At 39.6% G+C, this 20,269-nt stretch overlaps 1 protein-coding gene across 9 annotated transcripts in view; it reads right to left on the bottom strand.

Annotated features, from left to right (window-relative positions):
• Positions 1-20,269, bottom strand: part of dlg2 (discs, large homolog 2 (Drosophila)) — a 147,608-nt gene that overhangs the window by 63,835 nt on the left and 63,504 nt on the right. Inside the window, exon 1 of one of the 9 annotated variants that reach the window (XM_063014496.1) lies at positions 16,272-16,349. The exons of the other annotated variants lie outside the window; for them this stretch is intronic. Within the exon in view, the coding sequence (XP_062870566.1) occupies positions 16,272-16,349 (78 nt within the window). Of the gene's footprint in view, positions 1-16,271; positions 16,350-20,269 lie in introns of those variants that run through there. 9 annotated transcript variants of the gene reach the window in all.

The raw sequence follows: 20,269 nt of genomic DNA, 5'->3' as shown, positions 1-20,269 counted from the left end.
ACTTTAAATACATGCTTTAATATAATTCAGCAACAACATCTGATCATCTCACTTGTGCTGACCTGAGTGAATCCCTTTTGCTGTCGCTTCCGAATCCGAGTCTGCAAAATTCTGCTTCCATTTGCAGATGTTGCCCAGCGAGGGTGATTTTATGGGCCACAGATCAGGAGCTATGTTCCTCATAATATCCACACTGAGACGCTTACGCTGGGGCTGCAGTCCCAAATCCTTCCCACCAGACAGGGGCACCGGTGAAGTTTCTCACTGCAGGAGTTATTATTGTCCAGCATGGGGTTCATTATTTGGCTATTTAGAAAAGCTGAATACCTTGTAAACAACCAGTAAAAATAAACTGGACTGAATCACCAAAACAAAAAATATCCAGCCCATGAAGCAATCCAAATCCTTGGCTTGTGCAGACAGCTAATCCAGCTCAAAGAAAGAACAAAACAGGATGAAGAGTTGGCCAAGATCCAGAAATACTGTAAATACTCCACTGCTGAGAAACTAAAAGTGCCAGCTCGGTCATATTTCAAAACGTTCCGGATAGTGTGGGCAGGCCGGGCCAGGCTGGCTCACTCATTCTGCCACAGCAGCCCGATAATTCGACCAGCGTGCCACCGAGGCAAACGGACAGCATGCAGTGACACAAACTCAATACGCGCAGGGGAAACGGGGTCATAGTGTCAGAGCTAAATCGGATTAGATCAGAATGGACCTGACCTGTCATGTAAATCACACAGCAAATAATTAGCGCTGCTAAAAACGGTGTTCGGCCACAACCGGATTAGAGCTGATCGATAGACTTGCGGAGTGGACCACGCAGTAATACAGAGAGAGAAAGAGCAGCCATTTTTAACACCGGATCATCTGACAGACCAGACAAAGTATGAAGGGAAAGTAAAACTCTGAGAATAGCTCGGCTGAAGATGCTGTACCTGTGATTACAGCATTCAGCACAACAACAGCAGTTAGTGGTTACACAAGATTCATCAGTTCAAGTTTAATGTCAAACACAGTCATGGACAATTTGGTATCTCCAATTCACCTCACTTGCACATCTTTGGACTGTGGGAGGAAACCGGAGCTCCCGGAGGAAACCCATGGAGACATGGCGAGAACATGCAAACTCCACACATAAAGGCCCCAGACTGCTCCACTTGGGAACTGAACCCAGGATCTTCTTGCTGTGAGGTGACAGTTCTACCCACCAAATATCGTTGTAGCTAAAGCTTGTCTATAACTGTATGTGGACACCTCACCATGAGCTGATTGGACATGGAATTCCAAACCATAGTCATTAATATAGACTTGGCCTAACACATTCCACTCTTTTGTAATAGGTTTCCACAAAATGTAGGACTCTTTGTGGGAATTTGTCTCATTTTTGAAGTCTACCACTGATGTCAGATAAGAATGCAATCAGCGTTCTAATTCATCCAAACTGGAGGTTCCTCACTCCAAACTATATTATGTTTTTATGGTCCTATTACGCACAGGAGCAAACTTATGCTGGAACAGAAAAGAACCTTCCCCAAACTGTTGCTACACAGATAAAAGCACGTCATTTTATTTATATAATTTGAGGAATTGATGTTACTGAACCACCTGAACACAGTAATTAGCATGAATGACCACATATCGTTGGCCATATAGTGCAGATGAGACTGTCTGGCTCAAGTCTCAAGTCTCAAACACTTTTTTGTTCCCTTTCTTAACACTCAGTCGATGCAATACTGCTGTCACCATGAAAGTTTTCAAATGAACCTGCTGGATCACTCAGACAAAGCTTCTGATTGGACGGTATTAGCCCATTGTGCTCTGTGTGATTATCCTGTCCCTGGTCGGCAACAGATAAGACCCGTTCCGGCTCTTTCTCTTCGCTTCCTTTCATTATTTTTACTTAGTTACTTCTTCACCCTCCCCTGGGTTTGCACAGGCGATGAGGATGAGCAGATGAAGAAAGCTAGCTTCTTCGTGCCCGGTATACACAATAGCAGAGAGGCAGCGGCCCATATACACCACTGTGAACCGAGGTGGACTTCCTTTTTTTTTACTAACCTACTGACAATACTAGAGTCCTGCTGCCTGTGAGCTGTGTGAGGATTTATCTATTATAGATGAGCTCGGCTCTCACCAAACACCACTTTTCTTTTTTTTTGGAATACCATAGTAATACTGGGTAGAACCCAATTTGCTCTTAGAAAGCCACAGTAGCTGTTGGAACAGATCCTTACATAGTTTGCTCCATGTGAACTCAACTGCATGAGATAAATGCTGTAAATTTGTTAGATCCTGTTGTACTCAACTGGATTCAGATTTTTTGACCTTAGAGGTTATTAAAGTAAACTAAACTTTTTGTCATGGTCATGAAACCATTTGTTTAATGGTGCATTATTAGGATAATTGTTGCCATTATTAGTAGGGCAAATCATAGCCATTAAGGGCTGCACTTGGTCAGCACCAATATAATTACAGGCTATGGAATTTATATGATGGGTAATTACTATAGGGGAGCCCTGTAAGTCAAGAAATCATTCCCCACACCATAACACCACATGCGGCCTACTCACTATTTACTGCAGTAAATCCCACTTCACAAAGATAGGATGTTGGAAATGGAAGAAGCGTTTTCATTGCTTCATTGTAGTCTTTCTGTGTGGCCCGGTAATAAATGATCTGGTGGTTGAGGACCACTGCTATAGACAACTTTAAGGCCTGCCACTTTGCCACTTTTGCAAATGTGTCAGCTCATAATCCAACAGTTTAAGAACAAGGTTACTTAACAAGATATTGCAAATAGTTTTAGGTATTTTACCATCTACAGGACATTAAACGATCTAAAAACAAATCCCAAAAGATACCACTCAATAAAGTGTCCAAATGTCCATTTGCCTTTACACTACACCAATTTGTGTCTTTAGTCCTTAAACGATTATTAATGAAAGATGATGTATGATGATGATATGGGACAGTGGTAGCCTAGTAGGTAGAGCTTTGGGCTACCAACTGTAAGGTTTAAATACCAGCTCTGCCATGCAGCCACTGTTGGGCCATTGAGCAAGGCCCTTAACCTTGTTTGCTCCAGGAGCACTTTACAATGGCTGACCCTGCACTCTGACCCCACCTTCCAGAAACAAGCTGGGATATCAAAATGAAATAATGTATAATGTGTTTCATACTGTTTTAAATTTAATACAGATCAAATAAAATTTACAAATGACTATTTCTGTTAGCATTTTAAAAACTGACCCAACTTTTTAATTGAGTTTTGTGGACTGCATGTGCAAATTGGTACCCTTCATGAGGGATTTTATTAACATCTTAAAACCCAAATAACTCAAATTACCATAAGTAACATAAACTTTTAATCTAAAGTGAATATATTTTAATACATTTTACAAAAACTTTATTAATATAGAGTTGGATGTAGGGTATGTTAATGACTGTAATAATAAACGTGCATTTTGTATTGAAGAATAACAAAACTGTTGCCTCCCGAACACCAATAATCCTCACAACATCTACCGGCATGAATAATAAAAATAACTCATCCCCACTTCAAAACAAAGATCAGGACGGTGCTCAGACTGAACTAAACATTATCAAAAGATCTTTGAACATCATAACATTTAAAAGCTCTGATGAACTGTCAAAGCATGAATGGTGATTTGCATAATTTGCAGAAGAGAGCGAGCACGCAGAGATGTGGCGATTTATCAGATAAACAGCATCACTGAAGCCGGGATTTGACACGTAAGCATCAGAGAGATAAGGAACAGACGGGAAGAGGAAACAGGTGGAACTGAGCAGGTGCGCAAAGTTGCCCCTCAGCCTCAACCCCCTCCTAATCTCGTTCAGAAATCCACTTAAGACCAAATGCTGCTCGGTCCCACAGCTGCTGTTTCTTGAGATCTGAACACAAGGAGGGGAGGCAGATATGGACCAGCGTATCAGTGTAATGTTCATAGACATACACAAAGAGGAAAACATTACAAGCCCCCTCTAAATCTTTAAATCACCAGGTGAGCATATGGGTATGCGCCAAAAGAATGTGGACACCCTATTAAATTATTAAGTTGAGGTGTTTTAGTGACACCCATGGCTAACAGGTGTATGAAATCACATATATACAATATTTTCTCCCATATATAGTAACAGATTGGGGAAATACATGGTTTGACTAGTTAAAAACCCAGCATCAGCTAGTAAGACTAAGTAAGAAATACAGGTGTAGATTTTCCTGATTATATAATCTTATCTATTATACACATATTTTAAGAAAAGTATTCAGACCCTTTGCACTAGTACTCCAAAGTACAAGGGTTTTTCAAAAAGTTTTTTAACTCGATTTATTGAGAATTTCAAAAACAAATGACATCACTTTTCTACAGTCACCTTTCTTTGTGATGCATTTTTCCCAGTGTTGTATTAACTTTTTAATGCCATCAGCAAATTTTTTTTTGTTTGAGCACACATCATCATCACATGAAAATCTTCTTCCCCTTAAAGCTTCTTTGAGCGTCCAAAAAGGAGTAAATCAGATGCCGCTAAATCCGGATTATAAGCATCTCCAGACACAAACAATAACTACTCCTCCCACCCTCATCATCTCCAACCCAAATATAAAAGTGTGGAAACGTTTTGAAGATCCCTCGTATAATATAAGCCTTGCTCAATACAGCTGAACTTTATCACCAGAACTGTGTGTATGGACGTGTGTTTTGAGCGACTCGAGCCTGTGACTCGAGCTGTCAGTGAGCTGCTCAGCTTTGGGGAAGATGAGGGGCAGTGTGTGAAGGGGGCATCAGTGAATATGGGTTCTGGCAGCCTGTCTATAAGCAGACAGCATCATGAGTGAGAGAGCAACCCGGGGGGAGTCACCCTCTGCTCTTAAATCTCATTTAACAAAACGCCACCGCTGCTCGCAATCACCTGTCAAGGCCAGACAGCTCATCCCTACTGAATTATAAAACCTCACCGCAATTCGGCTCACCAATTATTGAGTAAACGAAGCGGCCAGGTTTTTAAATAATGATTTTTTACTAACAGAGGTTGGGGTTATTTCTGAGTGAATTAACTTCAATAGGCAAATATCAAGCCAAATGCTGTCAATTAATTTGAACACCGGCAGAACATCAAAAAAATATTTCATCTCGGCTAAATAAGATCCCACGGAGCCTATTATTGAACAAAAGACGGGTCCGTGGGCAATCAGACATGCAGAGATTGGTCAAACCTAATTAAAATTTCACAAGCCTTGTTCACAAATACGGGGAAAGAGGGAGGATAAATGCAGATACTGAGAAGCAGAGTTCCTGTCTCAGGATGTTCATTAAACCATGCTAATGAAGCCTTTCACTTCCTAGCTAACTTAGTCACAATGCCAGGCGTTTAAAAGGACACGGTTAGATCTGGTCATTTAAAAAAGAGCTTTAAAAAGTGGACTATTTCATATATACATATACATGTGTACAGTACAACGAAAATGTTTCTTTACATATCCCAGCTTGTTTGGAAGCTGGGGTCAGAGCGCAGAGTCTGCCATTGTCCGGCACCCCTGGAGCCGAAAGGGTTAAAGGCTTTGCTCAAGGGTCCAACAGTGGCTACAAAGCAGAGCTGGGATTTGAACTCTCAACCTTTCAATTGATAGTTCAAAACTCTACCCACTAGGCTACCACTGTCAAAAATCAGTATAGTGGAATAAAGAAGGTTATGGATTAATTATTATAAAAGCAGCTTTCTGTACACGTAGTTCATTAATGGCATTTTTCCCAGCTCTGTCATTACACAGCTATTTCTAATATAAAAATACACTGTAGAACAGGCATAATTTGACTGTGTAAGAAAAACAAGGTGGTGAAAGCTAACCCCTTGTCATGGTTGGCCGCTCAGACGGCTCAGTTTTCTCTAATGCCCTCTGTCTCGTGTCGCCTGATAATGCAATTCACGCCGCGATCTTGTCAGTCCAGCTTATTCTTGGCCTTCCTCATCTTCTGAGTCCTACCACAAGTCCTGTCATAATGCCAGCTTCAATGTCGTCATGTGGGAGCCTCATCACATGCCAAAAATATCGTAACTTGCATGACTAACAAAAAAAAATGGTAACCTCATGTAAAGAAGTTTTTTTCTTTATTATATCTACACCAAAATTACAATCTTTTCAGCATTTAAACAACGTTTGAGGAGGCTACCAACCAGCCTGAAGGCCAACCAATCAGACTGGGGACTTTTCTAAACATTCATTCATTAGCTTTCGGAACTTCACTAAATATACACAGACTTTACACTTTATTATGTTCAACTATCTTGTACATACATGAATTGGTCATTTTAAGAGGCATACTTACCATATAGATTAATTGCCCTGTACTATTATAAAGGAACCATCATAAAACCCCATTGACCAGATACAGTGGTACCTTGTACCTTGGCGTCCCAAAACTCGAAAACTCTGTTTTCAATTGTATTTCAGTGTTTTTTATATTAAATTTGTGTTATTTTCAGTGTCAAAAACAACCCCATTACTTTACATTAGCCTAAAATAGGACCATGGAATGCATTAACAGGTTTCCCATACATCCTTATGGGAAAAAATACCCTGAAACTCAACGTCTTTTAAACTCAAAGCCAGTCTCAGAACCAATTGACGTCGAGTTTCAAGGTACCACTGTATTTCTGTTGCAGACCATTCCAGGCATTGCAATAACACTACACTAGTATTGACATGGTAATTTGTTATACTGGTATGAGTGTATCAGGTGCAGCAGAGTTGTTGAGAATACCTTTCAGCCAGTGCTTTTAAAAGCTGCACTGATACAGATAATAAATCAACACCTTCTGATCAATATAACTGATTATACTCAGTAATACCATGATAAACTGTGGACTACTTGGCATTCATTAGAGCCCTGTGCCCTTGACTCACGAAGGAAAATGAGCGAGGCTGTAAATGCTAAAATGCCCACACACTGCCACACTGACTGAAGTGCAAGGACTACACACACACACTTTGCATTAAATAATTCAGAACACCTACTCTTGACAAAACTCCTACTCTTGTACACATGGTGCTGCTATTCCCTAGATTAGAACCTTCGAGTGCCCTCCAACACTACACAGTTTACCAACACCCTGAACCTGTTAGTCAGTTCTGAACCATTTTATGTCATTGTTATTGCAACACCGAGTGTTTTTAAACCACTTTCATTAAAGTCTCAGTGCAGCAGGTCAGTAAGCTTGTTAATGACTAATCTCTAAGCATTAAATTCACTATTAAAGGTTAAAAGCAAGCAGCATGTTAATGTTCAACATAACAATAAATCATCCTAAAGTAAAGCTGTAAAGGTTTCTGTTCAAATATATTTAGGTGCACTGAAACAGAACTTATAATTTGTGGGTGTGAATTCCTGGATGAGTGCCAGGGTCCTTATTTTGTGAAGTTTGCATGTTCTCCCTGTGTCTGTGTGTGTTTAAGTCTAAAAACATGCAGTCAAGCCAGTTGGATATACTAAAAATTGCCCTAAGAGAGAGTGTGTGTGTGTGTGCTCTGTGATAGACTGGTGACCTGTCCAGGGTGTGTCCTGCCTTCCAATGAATCCGACCCACTATGACCAGGATTAAGCAGTGGTAAAACATTCAATGAATGAATGAATTAATTAATGTAATTCCTACTTGATATAATGACATGTTTTAAGAGGCAAAGGCTGGACTGAGAAACCTTAATCAGGGGTGGGTAGCACTGTCACCTCACAGCAAGAAGGTCCTGGGTTTGATTCCAAGGTGGAGCGAATGGGGTCCTTTCTATGTGAAGTTTGCATGTTCTCCCCGTGTCTGTGTAGATTTCCTCCCACAGTCCAAAGACGTGCAAGTGAGGTGAATTGGAGATACAAAATTGTCCATGACTGTGTTGGACATAAAAAATAAATAAATAAATAAATAAAATAATCAGCACTGCATTGTGATTTCAATCTAACACTTGGATACCAAGCAGTCAGGTGACAGCCTATATATAAGAAAAAATACAAGCTTTAAAGGCAGGTTTAAAAAAAATTTTTTTACATAAGGAAGAATGTACATCACCCCAACACACTCAATGTTTAAAACATATTCACACAGAAGAGGGTTCAATAACTCTTTAAGGGTTAAATCCCTTTTATTAGCAGTAAAGTGTAAGAGCAAACGAGATAACGCATAAGTACACAGGGACAGGGATCAAAAAAAGTGCTGCCAAAATTTTGACTAAAGTAATGCCTCAGCTGTTCTCGTTACTCCTGCCAGCTCATCCAAAAGAGTAATCATTACCTTAATGCTCCTAAGTGGCTCGGACAGCAGTGTGGGCTGTCCTGCTGGGATTTAGATTTGGCTCAGTGCATGGCTGGACGTCTCTAGGTACACATTTGTCCAAGATGTGCTTGTCAGTGAAGGACAGCTGGGCCAGCTTCCTCTGCTAAGGGTCATATCAGTCAATCAGGAGTCGCATGGCAGTGGATGTCAATTACCAGCTCTCCTGACAGCTAGACAATAAAGCACAACCAGCTCTAGTGGAGAAGTTTGTGCATCACTGCATAAAACATGTTCTGTTCCGTTCTCTTTCAGAAAATTCTTCTGCTTTTACACTTCCAGACTGTCACATTGTCACTGTCCACTGCAGTGGGAAATGGCTACTGTTAAATTAATGAAACAGCTTTGAATGAATGAGATAAGCAATATTGAGATTTTAATCTTGACGCAGAAAAGTTGATGCAGCTACATCATTTTAATCCTTGATAAACCTGCAGGATAAAAAGTGCATGTGAAAATGAAAGGGAATCAGGGTGAGGTGCTGGAAGCTTTTGTAACACTATCATATTTCTATTCCAGCATTACGTTACTATCCTAAGAAGCTTTCTGAAATATTATGCACATAAATCAATGTCTATATAGTGATAAAGTAGGCGAACGCTTTCATCCCTCTCCAATTTAATTAAAAAAATCAATAGTGGGATTATTGAGAAATGTCTGCAGCCTTTTTTTGCCCTGCAGTTGTCTGATAATTAATTTATTTAATTTAGTAATTAATTCTAAAAACTGCCGGAAATTGTCTATGCACCTTGTCCTCTTTCGTAATGGTGTTAAACTACGCCAGCCTGACTGTCCTTCATTCAGAGGAAAAGTGTCGTTTACTGTCAAATCGTAACACACACATTTATCAAAAAACAAACAAACAAAAAAACCTAGCATTCAGTTTCTGCAGCACTTTTGTTTTACAAATTCAACAAGGTAAACTACCGTCCTTGTTTCACTTTATTATCCAACACATATATCACCCTTAGTTACTCACTTAACTGCCTAATCAGATTTAACTGGTAAACAAATAAAACTAATTGCAACAGTATTGGTGTCAATTCTCCAGACAGCGCTATACATGGACTCTGTGTTTTGTTTACATGCCACACCCACTCAGTCACCGCCCCTTCCCAATAATTCGTCCTTTAGCACATTATGTTCAATACACAATAACAATAACAGAGGCTACTGAACACTTTTGGGAGGGCGGCACGGTGGCTCAGTGGATAGCACTGTCGTCTCACAGCAAGAAGGTCCTGATGAATCTTGTGTATCGAGTAACTACCATTTCTGTCATGAATGTAACCAAGTGTGTAAAACATGACGTTAAAATCCTAGTAAATAAATAAATAATAACACTTTTGGGATCACAAACACTCTTTAAACTGAAAGGTCAAAAATTCCAATAGACACACTCCAAAATATTGTGGAATGCCTAGAAGCGTGAAGGCTACTGTAGCCAGAGAAGGGATGACAACTCTATATTAATCTCCCATTAGCTTATGGTCAGTGCTAAAATTTGCCAAATATTTTATTTCATTTCTATAATGCACTTTATGCTTTATCCTGGTGCAAAGCCACTCCATCAGACAGTCAATCATGTCTGTGTAGGTGCCCGGCCAGCCGATAGCACCACTGTGATTCAAACCTGGAACTCAGCAGTGGTGGCCTAGTGCAGTAGTCCCCAACCTTTTTTTGCACCACAGACCGGTTTCATATATGGTATGATTTCACGGACCGGCGGGGGCGGGAGGATTTTAAAAAAGAATAACTATAGTATGGAAAATCAGTGGAAACCCTGAGCTTTTTTCAATGCAACAAGACGTTGCATAACAATAACAAGAAAGTTTAATTGCTCTTGTAGCAATCTCTAATTATTTATTCTTTCTGTGCGGCCCATGGTCCGGTGGTTGGGGACTACTGGGCTAGTGTATATGAGTGCCGTGCCACCCGAGCACCTATAATTTATTTATTTTTTTAATCAAAAACTTAAATCTAAGTTTGAAATCATTCTGACAGACATGATCTGTTGTTGTATTTTGTTGCAGATTTTTGCTGATGTGTTTTTACTTGACACTACAGTCGTTTATTACATTACACCTGTAGGGCTTCAGTTTCTTAATATTGATTTGTTGTAGAATAAAGTTTATATCATCCACACACACTGTCAGCACTTTCTTACCTGTCTGTGGTAAGTGCAAAACTCAGGAGCACTTTTACTGCCAAATTGCTAACTGTACTCATTCATCATAAAAAACCTGCATCATTTAGTAAATGCAGAGCTCATTTTACAGTCCTGAAGAGGAGACACATTACTGGATGAACCTAGGAAAGTCGGTCAGAGATAGCTTTGTTAAATAAATCCTTTTACTCAAAACTAATTAAGGAAGTCTGTGCTTTGCTTCCAGGTCTGGTGGAGACAAATGATGATAGGAGAAGGCAGACATATAAGACGTATGGCTTAAACTCACTCAGAATCCTACAGCTGTGACTTTTTAAATCTGCTTAAAATATGAAATGTGGAGTTTTTCTTATATTATATTATAATGTGTTTATGGATCTGTAGAACAATGCATTGGTTCCTTAATTCCAAAGCTCATCGTATTCAGTCAACAAACACTATATGGCCAAACATTATGTGGCTCGGTGGGTAGCACTGTCATCTCTCAGTATCAGCATGGGCTCCTCCCACAGTCCAAAGACATGCAGTGAGGTTAATTGGAGATACAAAATTGCCCTAAGTGTGTGTGTGTGTGTGTGTGTGGGGGGGGGGGGGTTTCCCCTGTGATGGACTGGCAACCTGTCCAAATTGGTTCCAGCATTTGGCCAAGTGAATTGTACCCACCGAGACCATGAAACCCTGTTTATCCCTGTGGTAAAACAGACGATGAATAATTGAATTATGTGGACACCCGACTATGAGTTTGTTAATCATCCCATTCCAAAATGATGGACACACACACATACACACTGCTTTGTGACTATAACAGCCTTCACTCTACTGGGAAGCTTTGCCACAAGAGTGTGCACTTTGGAATATTTGCCCAATCAGTCGAATGAGTAGTTGTGAGGTCAGACACTTACGTTGCAAGAGAAGAGATGGCAACTAGTGTTCCAATGGACTCAAGTTTCTTTACACCAAATTAATCACATCCTGTCTTCAAGGACCTGGCTTTGTATATGTATATAATTTCTTTTATATAATTAGATTTTATACTACTGTTAGCAAAGTGTATGGCTACAACACCCAAACTCACTAATTCAAAGAGGTGTTCATATACTTTTAGCCAAATTGTGTAACTTATTAACACTGACAGTGAGGAACCCTGAGTGATCTTCACATCTTCTCAAACTCGAAGCACAAACACACTGCTAGAATCTAATGGACGGAAACTTCTAAATCTACCCACAGTTTTATTTTTACTCCATGCATTAGTAACCTTTCACACTCGAGTACATAACAGCCTGGCTCCTAAACAGCTGAAAGAGAAGCAAGTGTTTACTATTCTGCAAACAGCACCATGATGTGAGAAGGGTCAAACCAACACTCTTATATCCAGCTTTACTGATACATAAATGATGATGCATGATGTGGACTAGTGCCAGAACCTAATCAAAGAGCAGCTATTAGCTCCAATCTCTCTCTGAGAGAAACATCTTGATGGGCCCTACCTAATTCAACATGAAATGTGTTTAGTCATTTTTCATTCGTGTAGCATTCAAGTGCCACACATTTACTGGTTAATTTGCATTATGAGGCGGTCCTAGCAATCCTATCAATCCAATTCAGTTAGCAATCGCTTAGTCAAAATGTCCAAGATGTCGAAGTCTAAAGCAGCTAAAAACATGACTCAGGTAACTGAGTTTGGAAAACTAACAACAAATTCTGTGGACGCAGAGGATAGGGGGTCAAAACACGGACGAGAATTTTCGTCTTTGAGACGGAGCCTCATGTTCTAGGTTTACATTCAACTATTAAGGTCGGCTGTGAACAAGTTGCACTAACTGCTTGAATATTGCCCACTGGATTTGAATCTCAGAGGCACTATCAGCCAGACGTCTACACAGACATCATTTGCTACAACTGGAAAGCAGTGAGCAGTGAGTTTACTTAAACTACAGTAAGGTAATGTTTACTATGGAAGCACATCTGTAAGTCACTCTGGATAAGAACGTCTGCTAAATGCCGAAAATGTAAATGTAAATGTCTGGTCAAAGCCCTGCGGGTATTCTTCCTTCCTTTCTTCCTTGCGTGGGTGAATACAGCAGCGGCCCGTGACTCTTAAACCTCAACCCTCTTACCAACCCTTGGGTGTATAAAAGTGCGGATGAGTGGGAGTGTATGTGTGAAGGGCTAAAATGACTGATTACTTTACCTAAGTTTCAGGTTGCTAGGCAGCAAGTACCAAGGTGTTTTAACAAAGAATAATCAATTTCAAGCACACACATGAGCAAGGATTTTCTTTTGTGCTTCATGTATTTGTATGAATTCAGGAAAAAGAGACCTGTTGATGGGGATTTGAAGCCTGTTGCTGTTGCTAAGAAAGTGATCAAGTGAACCAAGCAAGACCGCTCTCTTTCACACACACACACACACACACACACACACACACACACACACACAAACACCCTGGACCCGGCTTGCATAATCAACATGATACATTACCGTGACACGCTGCATCTCACCTACCCACAACACACTCTACAATCAAATAAGGATCCATTTAGTCTGAGTAAATTGACATTTCCATTTCCAGATGCTGTACTGGCTAAAGAGCAGAAGCAGAAATGCTGCTTCGTATTATTTGTGATTACAAAATCCGTTGTATAGGCAAAATGGAAATAGCTCATTCCACATACAAAAGATATAAAGAATAAAATGTACAACATCGACAAATTAAACACTAGATTCCGTCGCAAGCGGCAGCCTCTCCAATAGCTCCATCAGTGTTTATTTTTTTGTTTGTGTCACTATTTATCTGTCTGTCTGTCTGTCTGTCTGTCTGTCTGTCTGTCTGTCTGTCTATCTATCTATCTATCTATCTATCTATCTATCTATCTAAAACATTCACTGGCTAAATGAGTAAGAAAAAATGACACATTCAGGTGATCATTGGTCCTTGTACATAGCAGACAAGTAACCAATTAATGTGGCCTCATTTTGTCGATCCAAGAAAGGAGGGTAAGAATGCAAAAGAAGTCAAACGGTACCCACAGACTGGATTAAAGCAGATTTATTATAACAAAATTGTGGGTTCTTACAGCAGTATGTAAGCTGAAGAACAATGGACAGACCTGTGGCCCTTCTTTTATATTACTCTAGTCACATCACTGTTCTAACACTTGGGTGTTGGACTTTGAAACCTCCATTCTGTGGTAATATTTGCCCCTTTTGTGCTTACAACATTTTACGGCTTAACGACTGACATGTTGCTTATGTCTGTACTTTAAGCACAATATAACTGAGGATATAATGCACAAAACAGCCTACTACTAACACTTTAGGTAATATTAAGCATAAAAATCACATTTTTCCATAAAAAGTTAGCCCGGCATCAACACTACCCGCCACATGCCATGTGTGTTAGGTTTATAAGAGAAACCCTTTTCCTATTCAGTAATTGCCTATGGAGAGTTATCAAAAACCACTTAGATTTTCTTAGTCCCAATAGCCATTGATAGCGCAAAGAGTTAATATGTGCATCCGGCAACCCGGGTCAATGGCTTCAATTTATTGATGCAGAAACTATGTGGCTATAACCAAAATTGGCACCAGGCTCCAGCCATACTCCCTGAGAACCTACCTGCCAATACTAACCACGCTGTATGATGCCAATCCGAGAAAGTTGCTCATTTGATTCTGCTTATACTATTTATTTATACATGTTAAGCATTTAGCAAACACTATTGATCCAAAAAAAAAATTGTGTTTAAAAATTGTGTTTAAAATTGTGCCCAAATACAATCTTGTACAATAGGGGCCAGTGATAGCTCAGTGGTTAAGGTACTGGACTAATAAACAGAAGGTTGCCGGTTCAAGTCCTGCCACCACCAAGTTGCCACTGTTGGGTCCCTGAGCAAGGCCCTTAACCCTCAATTGCTCATCGTGTTCCGCTCATTGTGTAAGTCGCTTTGGATAAAAGCGTCTGCTAAATGCTGAAAATGTAAATGTAAATCTAAGCATTGACTGGTTTGCTTAAGGGTCTAACAGTGATAGCTTGACAGTGATGGGCATTTACAATATTAAAATACAATTAAAAAAAAATAGCTAAAGAGAAATTAAATGAAACAAATGAACTTTTATATATGACTTTTATATTATAAAAAGCTGCAATGCTGGGCTGTAGAACATTCTGGACTTGCATCAGGCTACTCACTTGAGGTCTGTTCAGCCCTGAAGTTCAGTTACTACATCATAATCTGTTTTTTATTAGGCTATATCTAATGATACTGAAGGTCCATATAACAAGTCCCTGTGAATGAGCTTTTGACATGCAGAAGATAAATAAGAAACATTAAAATAAGCACATTACTACTGTCTGTAAATCTGATTTACCCTGCAGCAGAACCGTCTTCATGCTTCCCAGAAAAGCTGTGATGTAATAAATCAGTGAACCATCTGCGTACTTATTGGGCCTCGTCCATTAGAAGCGAATGTTATTACTCGGTTTGATAATACTCATTAGCCAGAATAAACAAAGTACAACTGTATTAATCACGGATGACTAATTGTTGACGTCCGGTCAGTAGTGTAATTCTCATTACGGCCTGCGTTAGTGCATTAGTGATTACATTAGAAGGAATTATATTAATGAGTTGTGTGTGTTTTTCATTTTTGCTTGGCTTTTCTGCTTTCAGTTAACAAAAAGTCCAAAAACACTATGGTGGCTGTTAACAGAGGGTATTTTACAAACAAAAAATGGGCAGCGCTGGCTTGGCAGGTCCCTGAAGGACTTTGGATTAAGCACCACTACTGTCAAGTTGCCACCATTGGCCCCTGGGCATGGACCTTAACCCTTCATTACTAGGATTGTATTCAGTCACAACTGAAGTCAGTCTGGATTTAATTATCTGCTTTAGCAACTGTATTTCATTTACATTAACCACTTTATCCTGGTCTGCCTGGTTACAGTGGGTCCGGTTCCACCGGGAAACACTGGACACAAGGCAGGAGGAGCCTGGTGCCAATCCATCTCAGGGCTTCAGCCATTCCCATTCAGACATATCCAATCATGTTTTGAGATCCAGCACAACTGAGATCCGGGTTCAGGCAGGCTAGGCTAAGTTTGATCAGAGTTTCTTGATGCCAATACAGATCAAGTGACCCTAGACAATGTTATTCATCAAATATAGATCTTAATTATAGGTAGTCAAATGAGTTAAAGGTTGAGGGTTTAAAACACAGCTTTACAGTTTTGTTATTTTCACTGAATCATAGCTGACCATGTGTTCTAATCCCAGCCTTCTACCAACCAGCTAGAAGTGAAGAGTTTTAAAGAAGTCTGTCAGCTTACTTCTGATACATGACTATGAGTTTTATATTGCCCAGTGGTCTGACCTATTGTTCATTGAGATGATGCAGAATGGTACACTTTTTACAAGAGGGAAAGAAACAGAGAAGATATGTGGTATTAGGGATTCTGATAAACCTCTTTATAAGCCTGGTATAAAATCTAAAGCATTTCACCCAGCTTAATAAAATACTCAAGAACTGATTCGAACACCAGACGTTGATTCTCTTAAGCCTCACCATTCCCTCTACAATCCTTAAGGCAATCAGACTGAGTCGAACTAAATCCAAGATTATAACTCAAAGCCTTGTACCCATAATCCTCATTTTAGCTAAACATACTGAACGCATGATACAGCAAATCTGAATCAGTTTCAAACCAAAGTCCTCCAGAGACATGCACGTAAAAATATAATATCACCCTCATTCCTACCTTATGCATTTTGCCTTTCCTGGCATTCTGCACAAGCCTGCGTCCCAGCTTCTTGGCGTACCAGATGGAGGCGAGCATAGTGGATCGGGGCGCAATCCCTCCGTATGAATTATGAGTAAACAGCCTGGCGTAATCGCCAGCATCAGCAGCGGCCCCGCGCAGGAGAGAGAAGAAGATGATAGAGAGCAGAGTGACTCACGCTGCTCTCTCCTTACTGATATTACACACTCTCACACACACAGCAGGTGAAAGCAGGCGTGAGTGTAAGGGCGAGCGAGCGAGCGAGAGAGAGAGAGAGAGAGAGAGAGAGCGAGAGAGAGAGAGAGAGAGAGAGAGAGAGAGAGAGAGAAAGAAAGAAAGTGTAGGAGTGGGACTTGAGGGCAAGTCATCTCCAGAGCCCTCTGTTCTCCCTACAAACACACTGTCAGCTTTTCTACTGCTCTAATCAGGCTGCCTGGTATGTACTGTCCGCAAATTTGGCCAAAAGTTTGTGGACACCACTCCTAAATGTTGAGTTTACATGTTTTGACACAGCTGAGCAGTTGTAGCCTAAAGGTTGAGGGACTGGACTAGTAAGTAGAAGGTCGCTGGTTCAAACCCCAAGGCCTTAACCCTTAATTGTTTAGACTGTATACTGTAAGCCGCTTAGGATAAAAGCGTCTTCTGAATGCAGAGACTGTAAAACGTAAATGTAGCAGGAAAATTAATGATATAAAATGATAAATAAAAGAGCAACAGTTTGGGGAACATCCTTTCCTTTTCCGGCATGAATGTGCCCTGTGTACAAACGGAGGTCTATGGAGACATAGCTTGACAAGTTTTTTTTTTATTTCTTTATGTATTTATTTGTGAAGAAACACCACTAGTCTGCACAGAACTCTGACTTCAACCCCACTGAACACCTTTAAAACAAACCGAAATCTTGATTGTGAGCCTGGCATTCAAGTACAACATCAGTGCAGAGTTCACTTCTTATTACTAATTGGGCTCAAACTACCAGAGACACAGTCCCTTACATTATAGTAAGACTTTATGTGAAAGTACAGGGGAAAACGATGTCCTCCAAATGCAATCTAAGCTAGTAAGAGTATATGAACGGCCTAGGATGCTTGATGAAAAAGTAAAAGAAATTGTTAATAACCTTGAGCACAAATGGAATTGTAGTTGATGAATCTTATTTGCTTACGTGAAGTAGCAAAACCAGGCGCTTCATTTCATTTTTAATGTGTTTCAGTATTTCAAATCCAGATGTTGGGAGGTTCATGTTTGAAACCAGGAGCAGTCTGATCAAATAAGCTGTATGCACAGATGAGAGGTAACATCTGTACAGGAGGAACATGCTCTCTAGCAAAGGATTTATCAAAATTCATGTCTTAATAACTCTACACATTTACACTAAGGTAATATGGACGGCCTGTGCTGTGTTACACAGAATATCCTATAAAGAATTTATTCTTCAGAGCTCTGAGCTGTATTATTAACTTTCTGCTGCAGTGGTTTCATATTTCCAATCAGATTCCGTTTGATATTAGATCAGATGACGCTGTAGGCTTACCAAAAGACCAAAAGAAATTTCATTAATAATACTAAAAAGCACTTAAGGTTCCTCTGAAGTGGAAATTTAATACCATTAAAATCATCTATTAAAAATAACAAGTAGAGTGAGAGGGGAGCGCACATATATCCACCTTAAATTTAAAGTATATCTCATAATATCTCATAAATATGAAACTAAAATGACATACTCAAACCAAACTGGCCTAATAAGAATAAAAAGCATTTAAACAGTATATTGACCATTTATATTGAAATGTTACATTACAATCAATCACAGTTTTGAAAATGAATTAAAACTGAAAGGAGCAAATGCTGTGGTATATTTAGTATACTTATATGTAAACTATACGTATAATAAATAACAGAAAACTATTAGATTACATACTAGGCTGTATGCTGGTGGTGCTCTTTACTGTAAACTGCTTATTGTTACTTTAACCATTTAAAATGTTTATTGTTTTGTTAAATTCAGTGACCATGAGCTGCATTTTGTCAAAAAATAGCCCAGCAAGGAAAGCTACAGGACTCAGAGACGTTACTGACATGTTGACTACTGAATGAAATACAGCATTTAATAAAAAGCTGCGAGACCCTCTGAGAACTCTTCAGTACAGCAATATCCAGCTGAGCTAGAATTCAGCTACTCACATTAATAATAGATGTAGCATCGTACTCGAAGGGAAACCGGCTTAATAAACTCAACAGACTGGTAATAAAACCTAGTCAAGTCTAAAACTCATTTGAAAGTAGAACAAGCTAATACTGTTAGTTCATTCTGTAGTACAAGTTTTGTCTTACAAATGCATCCAAGCTAGTAAGAAGTGTTGTAATACATGTACAAAATAATGGTCCACATTTTATGAACGGTCTATGATGCTTGATGTAAAAACTAAAAGTAATTGTTAAAACCTTAAGCACAAAGGGAATTGTAGTTGTGGAAACTCCGTTTTCTTACATGGATTTATATATAATTTTAAATAATGTTTTAATATTTTAAACCTCAGCTGCAAAAATCCAGATGTTGGGAGGTTCCTGTTTGAAACCAGGAGCAATATGATCAAATAAGCTGTATGCACAGATGAGAGGTAACATCTGTAAAGGAGGAACATGCTGTCTTATCAAAATTTCAAGTCTTAACAACTCTACACACTTATGGTAATATGGACGGCTAGCTCTGTACATAATACTGTATAATGCGGCACATTTGGAGATGATCTGGACGTCCTTTAACTTAAAATTTCACAACAAAAAAATCTCTTGACAAGCATACAAGGCAACAACAAAAGCATAAATGCAACATTCATCTTTAGGTGCTCAGGTGGCGCGGCAGTCTATTACGCATTCAACCCACCATTACCACCATCCAAACCTGGATCTCCACATGGGCCTGACCAGAATAAAGAAACTGATGAAAAATCGTCTCATGTCAGAAATCGTGCCAATTCATGGCTGGGTAAAATGGGCCAACATGGAACATTCTATCTATGTATTCTATTTATAAGTAGCTACAATTAGGAGCAAAAGTTTTAAGTCTCTTTGGTTATTTATCAATAATTTATTTGCACTTTTGTCATTTTTCCATCCAGTGTGCTCATTTTTAATTTCCCATTGCAATTCCTCTGCTGCATGCACTAGCCCTACACTGTACCTACTTGTTCCTTGGTGCAGTTGACTATTACACTAGCCCACCACTATCAGTCAGCTGGGCTTTATGATTGGCTATATCTGGGGTGGATGGCCGAAGCCTTGTAATGGATTGGCACCCGGGGTATTTTTTCACCTTGCTGCCAGAATTTTCTGGTATAATCGGACCCACAGCAACCATGACCAGGGTGGTTGATGAAAATTAATAAAAAAAAATTAAATGTGACAGTTGAATCATAATGAGTCATGCACAAGAATTGATTTCTTCTGTGAGTATCCAGAAGAAATCATGGCTATCAAGGGCTGAGATGGTCACAAATCCAGCATGGTACACAAGGCTGAGCTGAATGAGTTTATGATAAACACTGTTTCCATTATATACATCATTAATAATTGATTGATTCCCCTTGGCTGCTCCTATTAGAGATCACCACAGTAAATTGTTCGTCCACATATTTGTTTCAGCACAGTTTTTACACCACATGACTCAACCCTTCTATTTATTCAGACTTGGGACGGGTCCTTAGGGCGCACTGATTTGTGTTCCCTTCAATAGAAACACATACAATGGGTACACATAATGCCATGCGGCTTCTGAATTTGTCAGAGCAGCAAGTGATTCAAACTCAGGCACTGCTGTAACTAGCTCACACAAGCTCACGTCATATGCATCGTTAATAATAATAATAAGCGTCTGCATCTCCCACGTAAAAGGAATCTGAGAGATGCGCTCATTATATTGCCAAGCCTATTATTCAAATTTGCACGGTGCGACAATATGCAACTGTTTTACTCAG

The sequence above is a fragment of the Trichomycterus rosablanca genome, chromosome 18 (genome assembly GCF_030014385.1).
Source record: "Trichomycterus rosablanca isolate fTriRos1 chromosome 18, fTriRos1.hap1, whole genome shotgun sequence".
Lineage (NCBI taxonomy): Eukaryota > Metazoa > Chordata > Actinopteri > Siluriformes > Trichomycteridae > Trichomycterus > Trichomycterus rosablanca.
Note: the sequence above shows the minus strand (reverse complement) of the source record. Positions and strands in the feature narration are given on the sequence as shown.